This window comes from Plectropomus leopardus, chromosome 13 (assembly GCF_026936395.1).
Source record: "Plectropomus leopardus strain MGB_pleo_1.0 chromosome 13, ASM2693639v1, whole genome shotgun sequence".
Lineage (NCBI taxonomy): Eukaryota > Metazoa > Chordata > Actinopteri > Perciformes > Serranidae > Plectropomus > Plectropomus leopardus.
The window spans coordinates 4,236,452-4,260,284 of record NC_142188.1 but is presented as its reverse complement, the minus strand read 5'-3'; the positions used below and the strand labels follow the sequence as shown (position 1 = coordinate 4,260,284).

The 23,833-nt window shown below is 39.6% G+C and overlaps 1 protein-coding gene across 2 annotated transcripts in view; it reads right to left on the bottom strand.

Moving 5' to 3' along the window:
• nrg3a (neuregulin 3a) overlaps positions 1-23,833 on the bottom strand; it is a 445,741-nt gene that overhangs the window by 164,845 nt on the left and 257,063 nt on the right. For both annotated transcript variants that reach the window (XM_088086742.1, XM_088086743.1), the window contains one exon: positions 4,921-5,050. In XM_088086742.1, coding sequence (XP_087942868.1) covers positions 4,921-5,050 — 130 coding nt within the window. The remainder of the gene's footprint in view (positions 1-4,920; positions 5,051-23,833) is intronic.

Here is a 23,833-nt window from a genome sequence, read left to right as displayed (position 1 = left end):
TCTTCTATGGTGAATTTTAGTGATGCAGCATTTACTTTCTGGGCTTTTGTCACTTCACCTTTTAACGTCTTACTCAATGGTTTGATAGAGCACATTTTGAGTCACTATATCTTAATGAAAAATGTGTTGATTTCAAGAGTTATTCGCTACATTTTACTTTATTTTAAGTATCTTATGTTTAAATAAAATAAAATAAATTAAATAATGTTAAGATGCTAACCAAACAGTTGACTTTTCCTTTTATGGTAAATATAGCAAAGCTAAGCAAATAAAAATAATGCTGACTAATTGCTAAGATATTAAAAAATCATTCATTGTTGTTAGGTAATAATTTTAATGTTATCCATTGTGTTTATGATTTAAAAAAAAACAATTTTCTTAAACCATGTTAACAAAAGATTGAATAGGCATTTTACTATAAAAGTGGTGATATGAAGATAATAAATTAGCATTTTTTATGAAATTAAAAAAAGAATGAATATTCAATATTGTTAATAGCACATATCGAATGTTAGTCCATTAAATATATGATGAATGACATTCAATCAATATGAATTTTTCACCAATTCTGAGATGTTTTCAAAGTACTGTCATGGTAAATATCTAGAATACATGTGTGAGAATAATACTAGTACTGGTAATACTACCAATTCCATGGTCACAAATTGAGATATGGTATACTAACACATTACAAGCATTATAACATTAAATTATTCTTATTTTTTTTTTCTTGCAGTTCAGCTGTTTGGTATATATGCTATATTTAAAAACTATGGGGTCTCTTAAAAAATAAACATTGAATTTTGTTATTATAGCCCCATGGGCATGAAATATTCAAAGAAAAAATTCTATTGCTTTTTTCTCAGTGAGAACTTTAAAAGACTTTTAAGGGCAGAAAGTATATGCACTCATAAAATATTCATATAAAACAGTGTCATTACCTTATTCCTATGTTCCAAACTATAAAATATCACCCCCTCTAAACTCCAAATGTTATTTTTTAAGCAAAGTACTAAACACACTTTACAGTTTTACTTCATGGTCATACCAGCTGTTATTCAAATTAAGAGCCGATGCCATATTGTTTGATGGTCCGTATCTTTCCTTTTGAGAGCTCATTGCCACACGATTAAGCAGTAGAGATCAACCCGGTTCACATTCTCTCTCCTCTCTGCTTCCACACACACACAAAGATGCACAGACAGTGTGTTCAAGGCCATCCCAGCGTACATCGCAAACCTTCATTCTTTAGCAGCTATGCTTGTCGACAGATTATGTCGTCATAGCAACGGAAGAAAGCATGGGAGGAGGGCAACAGCTGACTCCTCGTCCGCCTACACCCTGGTCTTTCTCTCCTGCTCTCTGTCTGTTTTCTGCCTCTCTTATGCTGCTTCTTGTCCTCTCTTTCAACTATCATCGCTCTCTGAAGTAAAGGCTCAAAAACAGGCGTCTGTGTGTCGTGGACTTCGGTTGACTTTTGACTGGACTACACAGCAGATGATGTACTGAAAATTGCAGACGACAGACTAAAGTGGATAACTCTTCCAGTGCATTTACCCGAAGAAAGCAGCTGTCCTGCTGGCTTTTAACATTTACATGATTTCTGAAATATCGTGGAAACAAGAGTTACAGTTTTCATTAGGAAAGCGAATTAGAGGAACTAGCACAAATAGTTTTCTGCTGCAAGAACCACATTTTTTGACCATATAGTCACATCACTGTCACTTTCCTCAAACAGCACACTAAAAACAATCCTCAGGAGCAGCATCTTGTACAATACTTAAGTCCACTTTGTTTAGCTGCATCACCTCCAACTAGGGTTTCCCCACATGTTAATTTATCTGTGGTGGCCTGCCACGACCAAAACATCTGCCACAACTAGATTATATACAGCTTTCAGTTATTTATAGTTATTTACTGCACCACAGGAGAGCTGCTTCCTGAAAGTCAGGGATTCAAATGATCAATAGGAGACCCCTCAGTTCATGAGATTGCTTCTAATTGAGCAGTCCTTTTTTTGAGTTTTGTGCTGAGCAGTGCACTTTTGGAGACGTTTTGGTCCCCCAGATTTTGATGTTGAGTGCTCTTGACTTTCAAGCTACTTTTTGGTACAAGCAGTTGCAGATATGCAGGCAGGGACACCGAGGGAGAGAAAGGCCCCCACCATCAGTTGAGGAAGTGTTGAATTCACAGCTCACAGCAAGTTAATATGAAAAGTTGCTGGCTATTTTTTAGTATAGCTATTTTTTCATCTAGTGTTGGCAAGAAAATGTTGCATGTTTGCAATCTGCCATTAGCGCCATTAACAAATTTACTATATTTCCTGAATGTCTATATCAAACTGAATGTCCCGCAGAGCCCATTCAAACTTTAAAACTTTATATGGAGAGAAAAGAATCTTCAGATATTGGTATTGAACTGCCAAATCTGATTTGACAAGAAAATTTTTGAGTTGTATATAGCCCTACGCCACACTATCTGTGCCCAGAGTGCTGAGTGCACTCTGGGCACAGATGGAGCAGAAGAATGTCAAGCGCATTACAAGTGAAACTTCACCATTCATTCTACTGTGCCTAAAAAATTGCTTTCATCCATTGCAGCTGCTTCTTTTATTCAATGATCTCATCTGATCAGTTTTACATGGTTTGGCAACAGATCAATTTTCCACCCTGAGAGAAAAAAAAGAAAAAAAATGGCTCATGGAGAGCTCAGCGTGCACTGTGTAGGGGAATTTGTCAAAGACTGAGATGCTTCACCAATAAATGCTTTCACAGTTACAATAAAACAAACTACGTATGAACAAAACAGCACTAGCTGTACCAAATCACACCAACTTGCACATACAAAACATTGCACACACCACGTGAAACTATTGCACAATCCCTGTAGCCTTTAGCAGCATTTTTTAAAAGACTGACAGAAAAACTGATATGCAGATTTGTCATTTGGTCACATTTGTATGTCATTTTAACTGTATGACTATGTACCTACAAATGCACCAATTTGAAGGCAGCGACTCTGTTTAATCTGTGTCTATTTTAGAGCATTTTATAGAAACATGGCTCCAAAAATAAAGTCGATGATCACTTTCTCACTTTCCTTGCCGAGCTAAAGCCTGATCTTTGTCATCATCCATGCACTCTCTCAGACATGCACGTACTGTACACGCTTGGTGCATGCATACAGATGCATACTCCTACCTCCGAGGAGGCAAAACAGCCTCTTTGAAAAACAGGTCGGGTGGAAGTCCTGCGGTTAGATTTTGGGAAGAAGTTGTTCTGGGACTTAATTAGTAAAAGGGCCCCACATTTGAACAGGCTAAGTGCCCATGAGCTCTACTCTCAAATCTGGGACAACTAAGGCACACACACACACACACACACACACACACACACACACACACACAAGATGGCAATACTCAGGCATATAAACACACACACACGCAAACACTGAGCTGCAGAAAATCTTTCTATCCGTATATCAGGAGTACTTTTTGGAAAACCAGGTCCAATAGCATATAGCGAAGTAAAGGAATATTTCACAGTATGTCTTTTGAGTGTCAGAAGTCTGTGTGGTTGAAACATGGCTCTGATAAGTTTGTAGCTTTCTCTGTCAGCTGTAGTCACATTAGATTTACAGATTCTAGCAGTCACACAGAATCATGGCAAAAAAAAGGGTCAGAATCTCCATAAAAATATTTTTCTATGTTTCTGTTTCATCCAACTCTCAGCTGCTGATCCGTATGTTGGGTTTTAGCCAAACAAACATTATTCAACTAGGCCATACATTTCTAAATATGCTACTTCCAGCTCAGTGTCAGAAAAGCATGGCAGTAGCAAAAGATGGGCAGAAACTAGAACTGTTTGAACGTACAGACAACAAGCAGTAAGGTAGTGACCATAATTTTATGTCACCAATGAAATTCATTGTAACTGTTGTGAATACAAGCTGAAAAAACTCAAAAGCCTCATTTCCACTGCAGAAAATATATATGTAAACGCATGCTAACATCTATCTTTTTGATGCAATGGGGAAGCGTGAAATCTGCATTCACACCCATGTCAAATGACTCCACAGAAGATGGAAATGCAAAAGCCACACACATTAATTTCAGCTCCTGCAATGACGATGCAATGATGTGCTACCACTAAATACTGTCCATCTCCTCCTACTAAAACATCAATCCAAATTAGTCTGCATAGAGTTTAACAGAGAGACTGAATAAATAAGAGATATGTAAAGAGAAGAAACCACAGTGAAGTTTGCAAAGACCTCTGTCGAAGCTGCGCTATACTGTTCACCTCTTCTCCAGCCACACACGCATGCTTGTCTGCTGCAGAGTTGTGCACACAAGCCTGCTCTACTAGCGATGGGAAAGTAATGTAAAGCCTATTTTTAGCAGGATTTCCCATGTTTAAAAACCTGTGTGCACACTCTAAGTTTGGTGGAAAAGGGATGAAATACGCATTTTTTAGTGGAAACCCCTGTAAAGCAAAGGGTTGTTCCTCGACCCATTTGACATCTATTTTGTCAAATCACCACAATCAATATAGACAATATGAACATTCCATAACCAAAACAAGAAAGCCTCTGACTCAAAAATAATAGACAAAGGACCATTTGTGTGAGCACACAGCAAAAACATGCACAATACTAGTCAGTCCTTTAACTGTTTCTCAGACCGAATAATCATATTCAAACAGCATCCAATCCAACAGTCTCATCCCAGCAAGATACAATGCAGCCATATGACAAACTACTCTCAGCCACACCCTTTATGTTAGTGTTGGATGTTCTTAGAAAAAAATTAAAATCAAGAGCAGAAAGGAACAGAGAGCATCAAATGCAGTAAAAAGTAGGCGAGAGAAAGAAAAAGGCATTGGACAAAATACAATAAATAACAGCAGGTCAGTCACTTACTTGCAGTGCTTGTGGGGCCCGCTAAGCGTCTCAATGACAAAGCATTCGCCTCCATTCAGGCAGTAGGCCAGGTCCTTCTCGTGACAGGGTTTGAAATGCTCCGAGTGCAGCGGAGGGACAGTCGGAGATGCTGCAGGACAAACAAAGAAGGTCTTGTTAGTCATAATCAACCTGTAAATATTAAATTTCTTTTCATGAATGCATTCGCTGACAGTGACAGTGCTAATTCATCTCACTGTGCTTTAGCGGCCTATTGCTTCTCAAACATCATTATTGTGTCTTTACTCCACAATTCTGCAAATAAATCATCATATCATCCGAAATTGCTGCAGAAAAAAAAAAAAGTGCAGCAGAGGCTATTTAGTCTCTGCCCAAAGATCCATAACGAGTGTCTGCCGCTGCCTCATAACATAGTGCACGTTGTGGGTAATACCAAGACACTATTGTTTGTTTAGACCCTGCAATGTCACCAGAAAAAAAGATGGATGGAGGACGGGTAATAATCTGTCCTGCCGTGATTAATACTGTGTGGTCACAGTAGTGCTGTTGGAGAGCTTGACTTCTCCCAGCGATTTATCACAACATGCATGGCTGATTGTGGACAGTACACACTTCTGAGGGAATCTGCTCAGCGTACACCTTAATGGATGATCTTATCAGTGAAATTAATAAGTGAAGCGCCACTAGCTTGAGAGAAAATATGGAAATGCTAAAGTGACCTGATGTTGAAAAACAGTAAAACGACGGTGCAATTAATGGCATTCTAGGCATTGTTGAGGATAATTTATAAAACCAGAAAGATAATTGAAAGTGTGGAGACTGCAGAGAGTTCATGGACAGTCATCCATCAGCTGTGTTTTGAAAGCTGCAGACACAGTTGGTCGGGGCGTTGCTCTCAGATGTGTGGAGAAATCAGATCCGCAGCACAGATGATGTTCTTATTAATACCAGGCCAGACTGCTGATGGTTTCTTTTGTGCTTACAAATGAAAAATAAGTCTGCTAAGGGCTCTCATTAGCCCGTGCTCAACTGTGTTTTTTAAAGTAGCCGGATGAACAGTGATGAGCCAGAACTTTATGCTTCGATGAAGAAAAATCAGTTGTTTTCACAGGATGCTGTTATAACCAGCAGCATACTGATTACTGTATTAGGTTGTACTTTAATGGCGTATGGAAGAGACATCCGAATGGTGTGAATATTTCTCAATCACAAGATGATGATGGATTCATAATAAGCAGTGTTTTGGGGGAATAGATGGGTGAAGAGAGAAGAGTTTGTAAAGCCTCAGATCCCTTAATCAGCAGTGTGAGGCGCGCGTGTGTGTGTAGGGGGTGGTGGGTTAGATTGTGAGATGCAGGGTGTTGATAGGTCTCCGGGGATCTTAAACAACCCGCGGTAATTGGCTGTTGGGGGACTAGTTTCCATGTGAGAGTGGGAGTTAGGCCAGGAACTGAGTCTGCAGTGAGAAATGGTTTCATAAGATGAGGATGTCCGCAGGTGGGACATGACGATGAACTGTCTTAATCAAAGTTGGTGATTGTCAAGAGTTGTTTTAACGGTGACAAGGTTAAGTGTACAAATTATTCTGTATTTTGCCCTTATTTCAAGACAAACAACAATCCTAAAAAGCTTTCACATGCATAATTAAAATGAATGTTCCACTAGTATCTCTGTTTAAATGCAACCGTGCATACTCTCACGTGCCCTAACATGACGTTTATCAAGTCAAAATCAAGCTGTTTTAACAGTGCTTTTGGCAATCGCGACACCAAAAGCCACCTTTCGCGTCCACATGTAACGTCACTGGATGGCGTCAGGTGACAGCGTGGACGGACCGAACGGATCACAGTGTTATTAAACGCCGGAGGACAGTCTGATGGCACCTGCCATTTGTGAGTTTATTCCCATTAAGGCGACCCTGATCTTGACAGTGAAGTCCAAACAATAAGACAATCTAAGCCCGACTGATGGAGGTGCAAGAAAAAATGCCACTTTTTCACAAAATGAAATGAAACATTAACAGTTACTCTCCATATTTGCTTTTGCTGTATACTGGCTTGTTTTTTGCCTCCGTCGTGTTACATGTGCAGTGGAGCTGATGAGTGACAGGGAAGGCTGTGTGGTCGGTGCGTCACGCTGCCTGTGCTCGCTCCAAACATTTTCACCTTCATTCTGGTATCACAATCCTTGTTGCCAGCTTTTGAGAACTGTGTGAAACTGACAATTTGACTGGAGTTTGCCTCCTGCCACAGAACAGCCAGGCTGTTTTTTCAACTGTAAATACAACCTCTTGCTAACCTCAACTATAGCTGACACAATCAGATCAAATCTTTGAAGTCAACATCAATTTTCTAGCTATATGGTTGGAATTAAACATCCTACCAATGTCATTTGATTTAATTTGACTATACAGTAAGTACATATTATGCAGACATGTATATGAACATTAGACAAGAATTTCAAAGTCAGCTTAGCATGACAGAACTACAGCATGAACATGGATTCATGCAACAATGCGACCATCAGCCGGCACCTTGACTCAACCTTTTTAAAGCTTTTCTTTGCTGTTCACGTGAATTCACAAAGACATAATGAGATTAAAGTCAATTTGAAGAATGCATTGTCTTCCTAGGAACAGCTGCCAGCTCGAAAAAGAAAAAGAAAAAGAAAAATACTTAAAATAGAGCAAGAGGGACTCGTACTAAAGCAATGCCATGTAGTGTGTCCTGACATGATACATTTGGCTTGCAGTGCCACACATTCTGCACAACACTCAGACAAAGGGCAGAATTACAAAGCGCTGCTGTGTCTTTTTTTAACACTTGCTCTGCAACTCAATTTTTTTTTTTTTTTTCAAACATAAAGGATTTCCCTCCAGACATGATTTCATGCTTGGACTGGGCTGTGCTGTTTTGTTCGCCCCGGTGATAAGTGACGGAAGCGCCATTTGTCGTCCTCTCCCTTTGTTTTTTGTTGACAGAGTTGTCACAATGCACTGTAGGTTGTTTAGCTTAACACTCGTCACCTGTCAGCTCAGACGCGGTACGCGCTCAGAGAATAGTGTCATTTTTAAGGGGGGATGCCAGAGTCGACTGAAAAAATCTTTTCAGTCGGCTGAAAATATCACTGCGAGTTTGAAAACATTGCTCACAGAAGGCAGACGTCAATCACTGCAGAAGAAAACAGTCCAATTTACTCCGCCCTACTGTGAGGAGAGAAAGAGGGAGAGGCACAGTGAGGATCAATAAACCATTGCGCTCTGGATAACACAACCCTCCACTTCAATCTCTCTTTTCCGTCTTTCGTCTCCCTCTCCCTGCTTACAGGAAGAAAATGAGGAAGAAATAAGGAATCTGCTGATTTTCACCTTTGTATCACGGCACCGCTCAGTCGTAGTGGAGCAAAAGCAGCAGCCACTTATGTAACGCTTAATAATTTAATGATTAAAAAAAAGATCAATCAGAGCCCTCTCTGAACTTCTAACAGTAACATTGAAGTCTTTGGAGGACTTTGAAAGAGCTGAATATGCTGGGGAGATCAACAGTGAGATGAATCCAATCACCAGTGGGTGCAGGTGATGCAGTATTCATGATTTAATTATTGCTCTTCCGTTTCGTAAATCCAGATCAGCAGGGGAATATACAGGCTGAATGTGAGCATTTACAAATTCAAATTTGGAGACCTGACAGCGTAACTCTGCCGCCTCAGCTTGTTTTCATTCCTAGGTCGTCTTAGGTCGTCAAATACAGACGCTCTTCCGCACTCCTCGGCACACGATAGAACCCAAATGAGATGAACTAGTCTTTCAACTGACTCCAATGTAAACCCCTCCGCAGAAATACTTAACATTGAGAGCAACTGATGTAGTAGAAAGAGCAAAAAGTCTGTATAGGGCAGGCGGGAGGGAGGGGAAGTGGATGAGTCAAACAAATCCAGACCGTCACCCAGGGGCCCGCAGTTTATATCCCGTTTGAAACCAAGAGTCAGTCGCATTTAAATAATGCCCGAGAGGAAATTCTTTTTGTTTTTTCACTCTGTTGTTAATTTTTGTGATTCCCCATCGATGACATAATGAATTAGGTGCTGCCTCCTAATGCCCCTAAGCACCACGTTTTAGTACTACTATTTGGATGAGTAAATATGTTCTGGAAAAAAAAAGGACACTATGTGGGTTTCCATTATAGATTTGCTCAAACCTTAATATATCTGAAATATCAATAAAACACAATTGTGAGATGACGGAGTTTCCACTGAGTGATGTTCTGCAACCTCTCCTCTTGCTTTAACATCCCAAGAAGCTTATTGATGGATGTTCAAAACATGAGCAGCTTTATTTCTATTGTGGCCATCGCACTAGCCGTCATTTCCAATCCAAGGCGACACAGGTTGTTATGCGAGCGATAATTGAAAGGCAAGCCAGTCCTAAGTGGGTGCAGCCATATATGAGAGATTTCTGGAAGATGATAGTTCACAATTTTACAGAGAAATTATGGATTCAAAACTTCCAGACGATCCGCTCAACTTTCTCAGAGTTATGTGATGCAATAACAGCTCTGTAGCTCCTGCTGCATCATGAGGGAGCCAGTTCCTACTGACAAGCACACAGTCATAGCATCATATAACCTATAAAACCCAAACATTTTTGCGATAAAAGGGACTATTTTCTAAATTGACATGTTTGCATTAGGTGTATTTTTCAATTTGCGCAATTTGACCGTTAATGGAAATGCGCCTACTGACACTAAAGACAGAAGTTTGTCTTGTTTTTCCAATGTGTTGCTAGGTTAAAACACTTAAAATTAGAAATGTATCTCTTTAGCATCCTAATGGCACCTTATAGACTTTTTCTTTATCTAACCCCTTAATGCATTTCTTGGTTCATTCATTTAAATCAATCAGGCACTCTATTCCCTAGTACTCCTAAACTATTTGTTTTTAACAATGCTCTGGTGTCCAAATCTGGTGTTTTTCTGTAAAACTGTAAAGGGCCTCTGGAAACTTGAGGTATGTGCAGTAAGAGTATTACATGCTGATAGTTGTTAATGGGCAGCGTTGGATTGTCAGGTCTAGTGCAGAGCAAGCATTTTCATTGATTGTGGAAAGTGTTCGCAACTTGAGCACAATGGACAGAGCAGGAGAAAGGCAATTACAGCAAACAGTAAAAGAAGAAAACCTTTAACACAAATACCTGGTACTCTCCATAATGTTGACCTAATTAATCTTTGCCATGTGTCATAAAAATTCTTACCCAATATGCGTCATCGTTATAGATCTGCAGCTGCAAGAGGTATAAAAAAAGAAGAAAGAAAAAAAGAAATGTGTCTCCTGTCTTTTTATTAGAGAACCTTTGAATTTGGCAAACACTGGATCCCGAGGTATCTGGTCGGTAAATACGTTTTCTAGCAAGTCAAACATTTCCCTTCAAAAATGATCTAAGAGAAGATCCTTCTAAAATATTAGTGCATGGTTTGCAGAGCCCCTTTACAATTCCTTCAGGCACGCGCTTGCCTCAGATCCACTTTGAAAAACTTTGTGAAGTAAAGATAATTTTCAGTTGAAACTCTAAGTTTGCATTAGTAAGTTAATGGACTTCTGAGTAAATCATTTCACATATTTCTTTGCCAATTTCCATTTCAATCTTCTGCATTATTGTTTAATACAAAGGTTACTTATCTGTTTCATATTGGACAATTGCATTCTTTAGTGTGATTATTTCCAAGTTGAATTAAGCTACAAATCAAGTAAATGGCTTTCTACAACTAACCTTTTTTACATGCTTTCATAGAAAATTTGAATAAATGAATGTTAAAATATGCTCAGGTCAGAAAATATTGCAGTCGGTCGGTTAAAATGTTAAGAAATTTGAAGTCTAGCCAGAGCAGAACATCTGCAAATTGTACCAAATGAAAGCATGAAGCCTTTTTATTGCTGGCATCGCAATCTTTTCTGAATTAATTACATTCAAGGGGCCAGTTAAGCAGAAAAAAAAAAGAAAAAAAAAGAAAAAAGCAGTAATCAAGTCATATTTTATCAAGAGCTAACCATTACCAGCAAAGCACTGATTAGGCAATCATCAGTAAAACATGCTGGTGTGGTGAACAGGTTGTATTGCCGACATGGTTGAATGCACTTAGGATTGTATTATGATTATCAGATTTTTCATATTCTCTCTGTCTGTCTCTCAGTCACTTCTTCATCTTTGCTTAGCCTCCTTCCTGCACGCCTGTGAACCAATACGCAGATGCGTTTAAGGGGGTTAAAGCGTGACACTCCCGTGGGCAGATCTGTAATGGCGTCCTTCATGGATGACATTCCCCCAGAGTGGCAGGCCGACAGGCAGCCGGCCAGTCTTCGAGCCGAGCCAGGCAGCCATGCTAACTGATAGCGAAGCTCTCTGGCAGGCTGGTCCTGGCCTGCCTGAGTATTGATTGGCCTTGAGAGCATGAATAAAGTCCAGAGGCGCAGCGACCAGAGAAGAAAGGATAAAAGCAAAAAGGGGACATGGTGTTTTCTGGTGCAGAAAGAAGGCTTATTAGCTGCATCAGGTGGAAGGTGTTTGAGATGTAAGTGGCGGTGTAGAGGGGGAGCGGTTCACAAACAGAGAAGAAAGCCATTTAACCCGCATGAAAGTGGTAGAACACTGACTCAAAGAGGCAACATTTTTCAAGATTTCTGTTGTTTCTAGTGGAAACACCATACAAGCGAAAAAAAAAATGGAGCCTCAGCCTGAACAAAAACATGAACTGTAAAACACACATGTAACACATGTAAATGCTGACACACAGCACTAAGCTAGATGGCAAAAATATCTGCTATTATGAATATATCTGAAAGAAACTGTTTTTCTTTTTTTCAGTCTACAGGCCTTGTGGTTTGATACATCTGCAAAGCCATCAAGTTGCAAGAGTTAACCTCCATGTCTGTAAAAACATGAACGCTTCACACACGCACCTCTCGGCAGCACAGAAGATCTACACAAGAATCAGAGAAGCACCAGAAGTAAACAAGTCGCCATCACTGCCCCTCCTACATGCATCTGAATGCAAGCTGTACTGTGAAGTGTACAACTTTCTACCTTTACCTCTACTCTCTGTGAAACGTTACTGTTGAAAACAATGTCTAGGAGTTCGGGCAGAACCAGTAAAGTTCTCTGCTGTTCCAACAATAGTGGCAAACTTCAACTTCAGAAAAAAACTGAATGTGAAATACACACGCCTTTACTTCATGGAGATTGCCCCAGTCTGAGACCACACAGTCACTTGATTTTATAGGTAAATTTATAACGTTAAGATTGCCTTGACCAGTAACTGGGAGCCACTGCCGAAGGTTTCAATCCAACTATCCATGCTGCTGTCACCATAACGTTATACCATTATTTTGTCACTGTCACTGTGAGCAGGCAGCAGTCGATTTCCACTGCAATAATGGTGGCACTGCTAGACGGTGGAACACACAAATTGGTCACCGGATTCCTCTGTACAATAATAACAGTTTTAAGATGGAAACCCAAGATTAATATCAACAATTAAGTCTGACTGGATGTCACGTCCTCTGATCCCGAGTCATGACGTCATGAGTAATGGCCAGAAAGTGTTTTTCAGAACGTTATGATGTCACAGTGGAGTTGACCATCTGGATATAAAATGTTATAACTTCATCATATTTTCCACATTAGATATTTGTGTAAAATGTTGTCATGATTAGGGTATGAATTCTTGAATTATGATCAAAAAAAATGTTGTGAGGTAACAGTGACCTTGACTTCTGATCATCAAATTCTAATCAGATAATTTTTGAGTCTAAGTGGACATTTGTGCCAAATTTGAGAACATTTCCTGAAGGCCTTTTTGAGATATTGCATTCATGAAATAAGACAGATGCAAGTTCATAGTGAAGTTTGACCTTTAAGTACCAAATCCTCATCAGTTCAACTGAGACTCAAAATGGAAGTTTGTGGCTAATTTGGAAAATAAAAAAAAATCCTTGAGGCATTATTGAGATATCACGTTCACGAGAATGAGACATCAAAATCTAATCAATTCATCATTTAGTCCAAATGAAACGGACATTTGTGCTGACTATGAAGAAATTTCCTCACATCATTCTTGAAATATTGGGTTCACTAGAAAAAGACTGATGGACAGACAACTTGAATACGTAATATCTCTCGTCAAAGCTATCGCCAGCTCGGGGGCATGAAAAACAGCCTCCGGAGATCTGTGCAGACCAGTCGAGTTCATCCACATAAAACATGGAACGGCATCCTTTTTTGGGATGTGGGGTCTTCTTCCTCACATTGTTTGATGACTGTCCATATGAAATTCCTATATTACTAATATTATCCATCTAACTAACCACTGACCTCCTGAGACAGCAACTGTAATTTAAGAATGTTAGCAATCATTCAACTGTGGCTGAATGGAGTTAAAATGTTCTCCCTGATTAACTTCCTGGTCTGTTGTGTGGCTGCAGACTGCAGTCGAGGAGGAGTGAGACTGTCATGGACACTTGATGGAGTTAACTGAGGGAGACAAATGATTTATATGAAATTATTGGAGGCGGCATGTCTCCCGGTTCGTACTGGATGGTCCTTTAATGGACCCCAGTGACATGGATCTTTTAATACCATCTGATAACATCAAACTGATTAAAGTTACCCATTTTAATGGCATTTTATAATACATGCGCTTTTTAAGTCTATTTCTGCCAAATTAATATATGAATAACCAAGTGTGAGGAAATCCAACTGCTGAACTGGTTCTAGTGGTGGTTTCAGTCAGTGCCTGTGGTGTGATAATCGAAACTGTGAGGCTGATATTTAGATTATGTTCATGCTCAACATTTAAAACCGATGAGATGATTTATTTAATGCCTGGGTTGGGGCTTAATTGGTAGCACACTGCGGAAGCCATCTGATGGTGCACATACTGGAGCCATTTATGAACAAACCATCTGAAAGGTGTTTGAAACACTGAGAACTGTCTGAGGTCTCTTACATGAATCTCTACTCATAAAAGATGTTTTATCCAAGAAATCATTTTCATCCCCTTCTCTCCAGTGATCATCAATATATTATTCGGCATAGATGCACCTGGCAAGACTATATACTGTATTTCGAATAAAGCGTATAGCTCTTATTGAGAACAAAAAGGAATGTCTATGTTAAAAATTTTAAATCAATTGCAAATATTTTGGCTAAATTAACACAATTAAACAATTCTACTTTCTCCTTATTAATTTACTTCATGAGAGGCATACATTACACATGAAAACTCCTAATTTAGAGTGTGGGATGTTCCTCAACTCTTGCCAAACAAGTTCACCCACTGCTAATAAAGCATGTTGCCAACAGAGAAAGATCTCTGTGATTTTTTTTTATTAAGAATTTGGTGTCCAATCTCACACAGTTTCTGCCCTCTACTGGACTCTCTGGGTAATACTTATGTGATCACAAGCATGCATTTGCACACTGAGAAAAGCACAAACGCAGTCAGCCAATCAGGACACGCCTACCCAAATGGATGCAGACCTCACAGTGTAGGCCATAGAGAGGCAGACTCCTACCGTCAGACAGCAACAGGTTCAACAGGACCACAATGTAAAGGGCTCAGCCCGTATTCGCGGGTTACAGTACCGTAACCTTCATTGTGGTGTCGGGTGTTTGTGGAGAAAATTTCACTCTAAGTGATGTGTTTCATGCTCAACCAGCGCTTAAGGGAGCAAAAACAGCAGTTAGGAGTGTAATGTGTCATAAACTGAATATCTAGGCAACCAGGGTGGAAACAATCGGCGCCACAATATCCAAACAGGAGCTGGAACGCCAACAAAATGCCGGTAACTAGCCAAAAACATTCAATATCAGCCTGTCAAAGGATTAATTCAGCACTTTAAGCAAAGTCAGTGGAGAGTGATGGATTGTTTTCCTCTCCGGTTGGGGCGGGGCTTAAACGGCTTTGTCTCTATGGCAGAAGCACAGGCTGAGAAACCTAAGAAGCTTCCAATAAAAGTTTCTGGAGTGGATGCTACGGATGAAAAAGACGGTGTTCAGTGAAAGGATTAAACTCACAAAAAGAAAGCAATCGACAGCGAGGATAACCAGGAATATAGCTGTTCCTCACTGGAGAGGGCTGACAGAAGAAAGGGGCTTATGGGTAGACAGGTATGTTGCGTTACTGCTCTGGGACGGGTTGAACTTCATAAAATACCTGAGCAGAGCCAGTTAAAAACATGTCTGTTTGGAACAGAGGACATGCTGCAAGCTCACCTGCAGGCATTTTGTCATAAGCACATGTTGGCAAATGTTCCACACTGCAGGTTTAACTTGTAATAACATTTGATGCACATGAATAGTGGATGGAAACATCCAACTGCCCTGAATTTGACCTCTAAGGAATCACAGTGCTGTATAGAAACAGCACTGCAGGGGAGAGAACTTTAATTTGGAAGCCCAGTGTTGACTTGACTGCTGCTGCTGCCACCAACACGCTGCATGAAAGAGAGTGCTACTGGAAAAACCTTCATGGTCATGCTTTAGAATTAAACTTCTGCCTATTCCTGCTCCAGGTCTGAATCCTGCCACCTACCCTTGCTTAAGAAGAAGATGACAATTTGCACATTTTTAGTGTTTTTTTCAGACTTGAAAATCATAGATAAACACAAATGATGATGTAGGAGGAGCTGCTGCTTCCTCATTCCAGAAGTGTATGACATGTCAAAAAACCAGGGCCGACTGTTTTCAGCTCAAGATGCTCATTACCGCTTTACAATGCAACACTGTCCTATTTCCCAGCCTCAGCACTCAAGAGAGGCAGCAATTTCATCACATTTGCTGCTTGAATTGGTACTCTGATTGTACACTGACTACTGCAACCCAAGTACTTCATCTGTCTGAGCAACTTATTCCGGCTAAAAGCTTTAAATGATGTGATGCTTCAGTCCTTTTGCCAGAGGAAAATTTCGGCATGTGCATCTCTCTTTTAGTGTGATATTGCTGCAATTCTAGCTGAGATCGTGTCACCAAAAGTGTGTATTTTAAACCAAAACGTGATCTTTTTCTGAACCAGATCCCAGTCGATTTTGTGCCTCAACATAATCGGACGCACTGCGTGGTTGAAACGTGAAGTTCCAGCATATCAGCTTAATAATAAAGTACAAACATAGTGTATTCGAGGTTTGCAGAAATGTACAATGCCACCATTAATTTTGATGATTGGCTTGCTGTGAAACATAGCCAGTTCATGTTGCTCTTGACCTTTTGACATTTGAGCATATTCGCAAATGTAGTTTAAAAACATGGGAAGAAGTTGCAAGTAAATTTAATGAAATTTAGCAAAAAAAAAAGATATCAATACTACAACTACTACTACTACTACTACTACTACTACTACTACTACTACTACTACTACTACTACTACTAATAATAATAATAATAATAATTACTATTATTATCATCATCTGGACATTTTTACTATTTTTTATTATTATTATTAATAACTTCTAATAAGTCTTTCTTGTTTAAGCTTTTCCTTATTTATTGCAGTTTGTGGGCCATCTCTTGCCAAGTTGCTCATTGCCTTTTGAAAAGAAGTCAGGTTACAAAGGTCTAAATTCTGTAAAAGTAGGGCTGGGCGATAAAACGACAACGATATCAGTCACAGTATAACTTTTCCTCGATTAAAATATGAGACGTAGTCCATAGATTGTCAATAGAAGCCATTCAAGCCATGTTTTGGTAGAGCCAGTGGTAATAAGAATAGCGCCGCAGCGAACCAAATGCAGTGAAAGACTTTGACTCTAGAGCAGCTGAGTGTTTGACAGCCACGACACGAACAGCCAAATTTGCAGAGGTGGAAAGTGACTTCTTTAGACTTCTACAGACTACTTTGTGTTAGTTTCAGCTTTAATCACTTTGGATGAATTATTTAGAAACACTAGGACGCATCGCTCCCTGTCTCATCCAGCCGCTCACGCTGAGCTCTCATTATTATTACCAGGGGCAGATGTAATGTTTTGGGGGCCTGGGGCCACAAGCACATGAGCTTATTTTCACCCTTTCTATAACTGGGAATGTTGGCAGCTATAGGAGAAGTAAGCCTACTCAAAAGTTTTTAACTCCTGAGTAAAATGATTAATAGCACAGAAGATTCACAGAGAGGGTGAAGGGGTTGGCCTATTATCAGCACAATGTGCTTAAATTTACCTGAAGTTTGTTTAAGATGGAGCTTTTAATTTTTATATAATGCTGGGAAGTTTAAGAAAAAATAAAAAATGATATGTTTATTGCACTCCAACACACCATGGTCACATGAAACTGTGTCAGTGAACTATGAGGGCAAAGAACAAACCACAAAAAAAGAGCAAAAAGCAAAAAAATTGTTCATTAATCATATTTGAAGTAAAATGTTCAATTTATCATGATATTGACTTTAGGTATGAGGTTCGGACCTTTGCTGGGAGGAAATTTAAGTAACTGGACCTCTGAGTTTTAGTAGAATAATTCTCCAGTTGGTGACGCCTGTTCTACAGTATATTTGTCATGTTCAATGTCTGACAGAAAATGAATATTTAAACCAAAATTAACATTATGATATATTCATATCTCACTTAGGAGTAAAAGGGAACCTTTAAGCTTGACAGAAATAGTGATTTGAAAAAAATATTGTGATAAGAAAAGGCACAAGAAAGCATCCAAACTGCGTAACTGTCTCAAACCTGTCTGACCTCTTTAATCTCAGCACCAACTTTTTAACATCTCATGAAAGAATGCAGACAGATGAAGAGATTTTCTGTTAGCACTGAAAACCTTATAGCTAAGAAAACACAAAAGCACATGTACTGTAATCAAAAATAAAACTGTAAAATCGGCAGGAGGGATAACACTTGGTTGGTTGGGAACACCCGAGTCGCTTCGTGACGAAGCAAAGAATCCCAGTACAGTTATATCTCGTTTCCTTTTATGAAGGATGATGCTGTTTCCTCGGCGAACAGAGATAGGAAAGCAAACCCTGAAGCGCCTTTTCTTAGCATTTAAAGAATTCTACAAGCTTTTATCATGGCTGCCAGTTAGATACTTCTGGGTCACTTCACTCAGTTTGGAGCCTCCCTAATCAAAAAAGACTTTTTAACGCACCCCAGGCATGCTCAGCAAACAATCCCTCAGTAAATAAAAGGTCAAAAAACACATATTCCTTCTGTGCTGGTCCATCTGTTTTCCATCACATTCTGCCCGTCTTTTCTTTTTTTTTCCCCCACTTACTGCTTTAGTATCTTTTTATGTCTCAGCCCGGCTGCAGCCCGCCATTGCAACAGCAGGGTCACTGGCAATTTCCTTTTCTGAAAGCAAGGGCAGCTCTTCTTTCGTTTGCACCAGAACACAGAATTGAAACATACGTGCAAATAACTAAGGGTGCAATGCGTACATACCCGGCAAGCCTCTGCATCTATCGTAAACATCTAAAAGCATTAATGTCTCTGTAAGCGTGTGTGTGCGTGTTTACGTGAGTGGAAGAAAGAGCACACATCTGTACAAAAATACTTTAGCTGAGAGAATGTATCATCAAACGCTCCCAGGAGCGAAGAGTTTTTTTTCCGCTCATTGTCTATAAAACCGGTTGTGGTGAGAAGAGACAGACTTATTACATACTACGCACACTACGAAGTTTGTGTAGTCGTCCTAAATGTAATATTTTTAAGGTCAATTTGCACAAATATTATCTTGTTTTACACTGTACAGGGTTCGCACAAACAGGGGCGAGTCAAATTAAAGGACTTTCAAGTATATTTTCAAGCACCCATTAATATTTTTAAGGATGGAGCTGTTTTCTCCACAACCATTAGTTGCAAGACATTTTTGCAAATTTGTAAATGAAGCAAACATGCTACAAGAAACAAGTTATTATCAATTAAGTGCTGCGTATTTACAGCAGAATTACAGCTCAAAACTCATGCAACGGCTGCTCTGGTTTGAGTGCTTTGCAGGCAAGCAAAAAAGTCTCTTCAGTTCACATTAATTCAGGTTTTCTTGCTGCAGCCTTTCTCAGTGTGATATTAACACCGGATCATTGCAGCTATGGCAAACATCATAGAGATATTGTAGAATAAACAGCATTCTTGGACATTATGACTCCCCTCTATTAACTGGCCATGATTCGCAATAGTCAGTAAAGGCTACATACAGCAGCCTGCCTAACATGGACAAATACTGAGGAAAAAAAAGCTTCATTTTCAAAAATTCTTGAAGCAAGTACAAACCTTGCATGATTTACAGTGTAGTGTAGTTCAAGCCAAATACGACGATGACAAAGACATTTACGAAATGATAAATCAGGACACATCCGTATTATATAATATGGAGTGAAAATACTAAAACTGTTCTCTGTCTACACGGGGATGTATAAAACAGCTGCACAGCACACCGTTATCTGCAACACTGCAATATTACAACTTCCTCTATCGTCACCTCTTTTATTGTCAAGTGAAACTTTTGACTCTGCCCTGTAGTGCCATCTATCAGCTGTATTTATGCCAACATACTGTAAATGATGCATGGAAGTATGAGGGAAGTGACAACTTAAGAAACAGACTTATCTTTTTTTTGTATGTAAAGGGGGTATTAATGAGCTTTAAGATACGTGGCTACTGCACCACACTGCACTTGCAACTGCTACTTAAAGGGCAAGGGATAGCTGTGTTCTTGTCAACAACTCCCTCCTCATGAAGCTTCTTTCCATCTTGTATAAAGATGCACGAGAATTCATATCTAGATAACTCATAAATGCATTTGTTAGCCTCCAACTCTATCAGCACTCAATGCCTGACCCAAAACTTGAACAAATTCCTGCCTTGACTTTAAAACCAAGTCTTAACATTCAAACTGTCCTTTGGAGTTCTGAGAAGCAGAAAAAATGTCCCCACAATGGAGAAATGTCCTCACTATGATGGTTTGAAACTGAAATTGGTCCTCACAAAGACAGCTCCTTCTCCTCCTATACATCTGAGTTACTGTGACAATGACACTGTCATTCATCCTATTTCTCAAATTCAATTTCTCATCATGTTCGCGAAGCTTCACTCAGAGAAGCCGCGGCAGGGTTGTAGATGCGACATCGGACACAGGGTGGCTTCGATAGTGTGAGGGTATCATTATTGCACAGCATGATCCAATATAGATAACGGCACACCTCCCTCTCTCTCTCATTCCCACTCTTATACAGCTGTCCAATAAATATCCACCAAATCACCTTCACAGATACCAGGGCTTTTTTCAAGATAAGAGCACCCGTCTGTGATGTGCTGTCTTTTTATTTCACTTTTAATACCTCTATTGCTGATTGTTTTGATTGAATTCAATAGATTTTGTGTGGGTGCCAAACAAAAAACAGATTCAAAAGCTCACGAATTTAAGATTGTCCAACAGCTTTAAATAAAAGGTTTCTACCGCAAACGTTTTAACAGAATTGTTCTGAGAAGAAAAGAGTCGTGAGAGAGAGAGAAAGGATGGGCGGACTTGCAGGGAGGCGGCCTGCCTGTCCGCTTTTAGAAACAAGTCTCTGTGCTTGCGCCTTTCCGGGAGACGTGTTTCTCGCATCCAGCCCTATATTCAGATCAATGGGAGACAGACAGCTTGGCCAAGCTGGTCAATAGACCGAGGTGCGGGTAGGCGAGAAAAGAAAAGCAAAGAGGGCGCTGAGGTTGGGAGGGTTAGGGAAAGAAGATGAGAGTGAGGAGATGGGATTTACGGGAATGATCCTCCCCGTTGAGTAAAGGTGCATCAACTGCCCAAATCAATCCAGTGCCTGTGTGTGCATGATTTCTTACATTTGTGTGTGTGTGTGTGTGTGTGTGTGTGTGTGTGTGTGTGTGTGTGCATATGCCTGTGGGCATCTGTGCACATTTCAATCTGTCTGTGTGGACTCAGGGGTGTAGCACCGAGGCAGCAGAGTTAAGCAGTTGCAGCCACTGCATTGCAGATACTTGGCCCGGTGTGGCATGGCACAGATAGATGTGTGTGAACAGGCGTCCGTGCTCTGACTGTACATCCAAACAAAAACAAAATGTCAGTGTGTCAAGATAACTCGGCGGTCAACAACGGGCTAATCATGGCAATCTGATACCACCCTTTCTCCACCTGTCAGACCCCAAACACACACATAAACACACTCCAGTGGCTGGTTTTAAGCACACCTGCGTGCTGCAGATAGGCCCGCTACCACCGCTAATCTGTCTGTGTGTCAGTCAGCCCGACCTGGCCCATAAAGTCCCCCCCGCTCCTTCCTGTTCCCCGTTCAGATCCCATTCACGGGACACCTCCGGGGCTCGCCAAATAAATAGCGCTAAGCATCAGGCCTCGTCCCGTCCCCTGGCCATCTGGCTCTATAGTGCAGAAATTCATTACTCTCCAGGTGATAGCTGCCGCACTCTCCCTGGATTGGCTTTGTATCCCTGCAGGCTCCATTCTGACACCGGAGATTATAATCACAAACTGGCTGCTAATGTGAATGTGAATGCTGCTACCACTGCTGCTGCCCATACTAATATTCTGTGTCTCGCTAGTATTATAACGACCATTTCTACTAATACTGCAACAACAAATACTCATTCTACTACAGCACAGAGCAGATGAAAACACCAACTGTTTTCAAAGGATTAGATAACATCTGAATCAAACATCAAATCCGTCTGCATCATTTTGAATCCTTTACCAAATATTGTTTAGGTCTGTCTGTCAGCAGTCTAAAGGGGGTACACTCGATGAAAAGGCGGGAAAATTGTAACTAGTAGATATCAGTATGACCCTCCCAATTGATTACTTTAAGCGAACATTTTTTTTTTTTTTTTTAATAATGCAAGTTTACTACAGTTTACAGTTATAAGTTTAGTAGTTAATAGTTTTTGCCATGTTTTTCGGAATAATATATATATATATATGTTAGGCTATGACTGATTTCTAAACAAACCCCTTTATATAAACCTTAAGAGTATAGCAAGGAATAAACATGGGAAGTTTGGTGTATGTAAGTGACGAAAAAATTTAAATTTCTGACTCGTAGTCTGAGAAAAAAAAATAGGGGAAAACAGTCTTTAAAAAAAATTATATATATTGTAAAATTCCAACATTTTGGATAAATCTTTAGAAAGCTACGAGGGTATTAAAAAACGAGAGAGAAAGAACATGAGCTAATAGATATTGCCATCAAATTCCCTCAGTTGATTACTCACATTAAGGCAATATCTTTTGTATTTCAGATTTCATGACATTTTATGTTTAAATATAGAACTAAAACAATAGTGAATCAAATATGTACCTTTTCCATAAATTTCCAGAACAAAAATCTCAACTCAATATGCACCTAAATGTGTATTTTGGATGTTTTCTCTCCACTAATCTGAGAGGTGATGTTACAGAAGCAACAGCACAAAATGTCAAAATTGACCAGTGCCTGAAAAAACAATGTCTCATTTGGGGTATATGGCCTAAAGTTATCAACAAATTTTGTTGGTTTTTGTTGGCTTGTTTGTAATCTTATTTTGTATTTTGTGGCTTGTGTCCTTGAGTTTGCATGCTGTCTTCTCCCTCGATAATTTCTGTCTTCATACCTTCTGCTTTTTGTTCTAAATAAATCAACATTTCTATCTTGGATCTCTTCAGAACTGGAGACAGAAATGTCTCTCTCTGGATTGGATCACTGGGACTGTATTCAGGTCAAGAGACTCTCACCATTACTTGATTCTGAATGAAATGATGAGGGCACTTCTAAATCGCACAGCATTGTGTTGCATGTCATTCTGGATCTTTTTTTCTTCTTGCTCTTCTGCGCATGCCAATTCTGCCAGCTACTTCCTATTCTCAGACTTATTTCTCTTTTTTAGAGTCACAATGCAGATGTGGCCCCTGCACAAGTAAGAATTTCACATGCAACCTCAGTCCCAGGAAACTGGTGCGAAAAGGGCGGCACCAAAAAGGTCTGCATGAAAGTTGAACTGTGTTATGCGTTTTCCCTTCCTCTCATGTCAACAAAGCACTTCAAGTGAATTCTTCATGTTTTTCTCATAGACATCTTAACATATACACAGCATCTTAGGGTAAATACTCGATACTTGACCTTTTAATATCCAGCCAAACCTAATGTCCACATAAGCCACAGCCATATGTGCATTCTCTTGGGACACAAAGCCAAAAATATGACAGAATATAATCCCAAAACCAGTAGTAATGTATAATGTATATATTTTATCACTATACCTTTTACCAGCTCAGTCCCATTAAAGCTGTTTCTCTTTATCATGTCACCCAGCAGCATAAGATGCAGCACATGCACCTACTGCATAATAAGACTATATATATGCTGGCACAGTGCACACCTCTGTTGTGTCTGGCAGCTTATTCTCAGTGTTTCCATTTATTTAGTGAACTCTTTTCACATTTCATTCTCTTTGGCCACCAGTAGTAAAATACTTTGTGCCACTGCAGAGCCAAACCTGGAGCTGCATCTCTTTTCTTGTGCTGCTTGCAGACACCTTTCACAAGTATTTAAACCTTTGAGCCCTGATCACAGCGGTGCAGCTTCATTCAAAAACATGCAGGAGAAGGCCATCAGCAACTTGGGAAGAATTGTTTCACAAATTAGTAGATTTTGAAAATTATTTTCAAAAGACAGGGAAAATGTCAAGGGCAAAAAAGAAAAAAAAATAGCTAGGTGAAAACGGCATTTATATTTATAAATAAAATGTCAAAAATTATTATAGTTTTTAAGAACTCTTTCCAGGTCATTACCATGTAGGTGTTCTTTTTAACTTCTTTTTTGCTTTTTTTTAAAAAAAAAATGTATTTATTTATTTTTACTTTTAATTTCTACTACTAATTTTCAGGTTATTTTGTTATAATTTTTGCTAACTACTAATTTCTTCTTTTGTT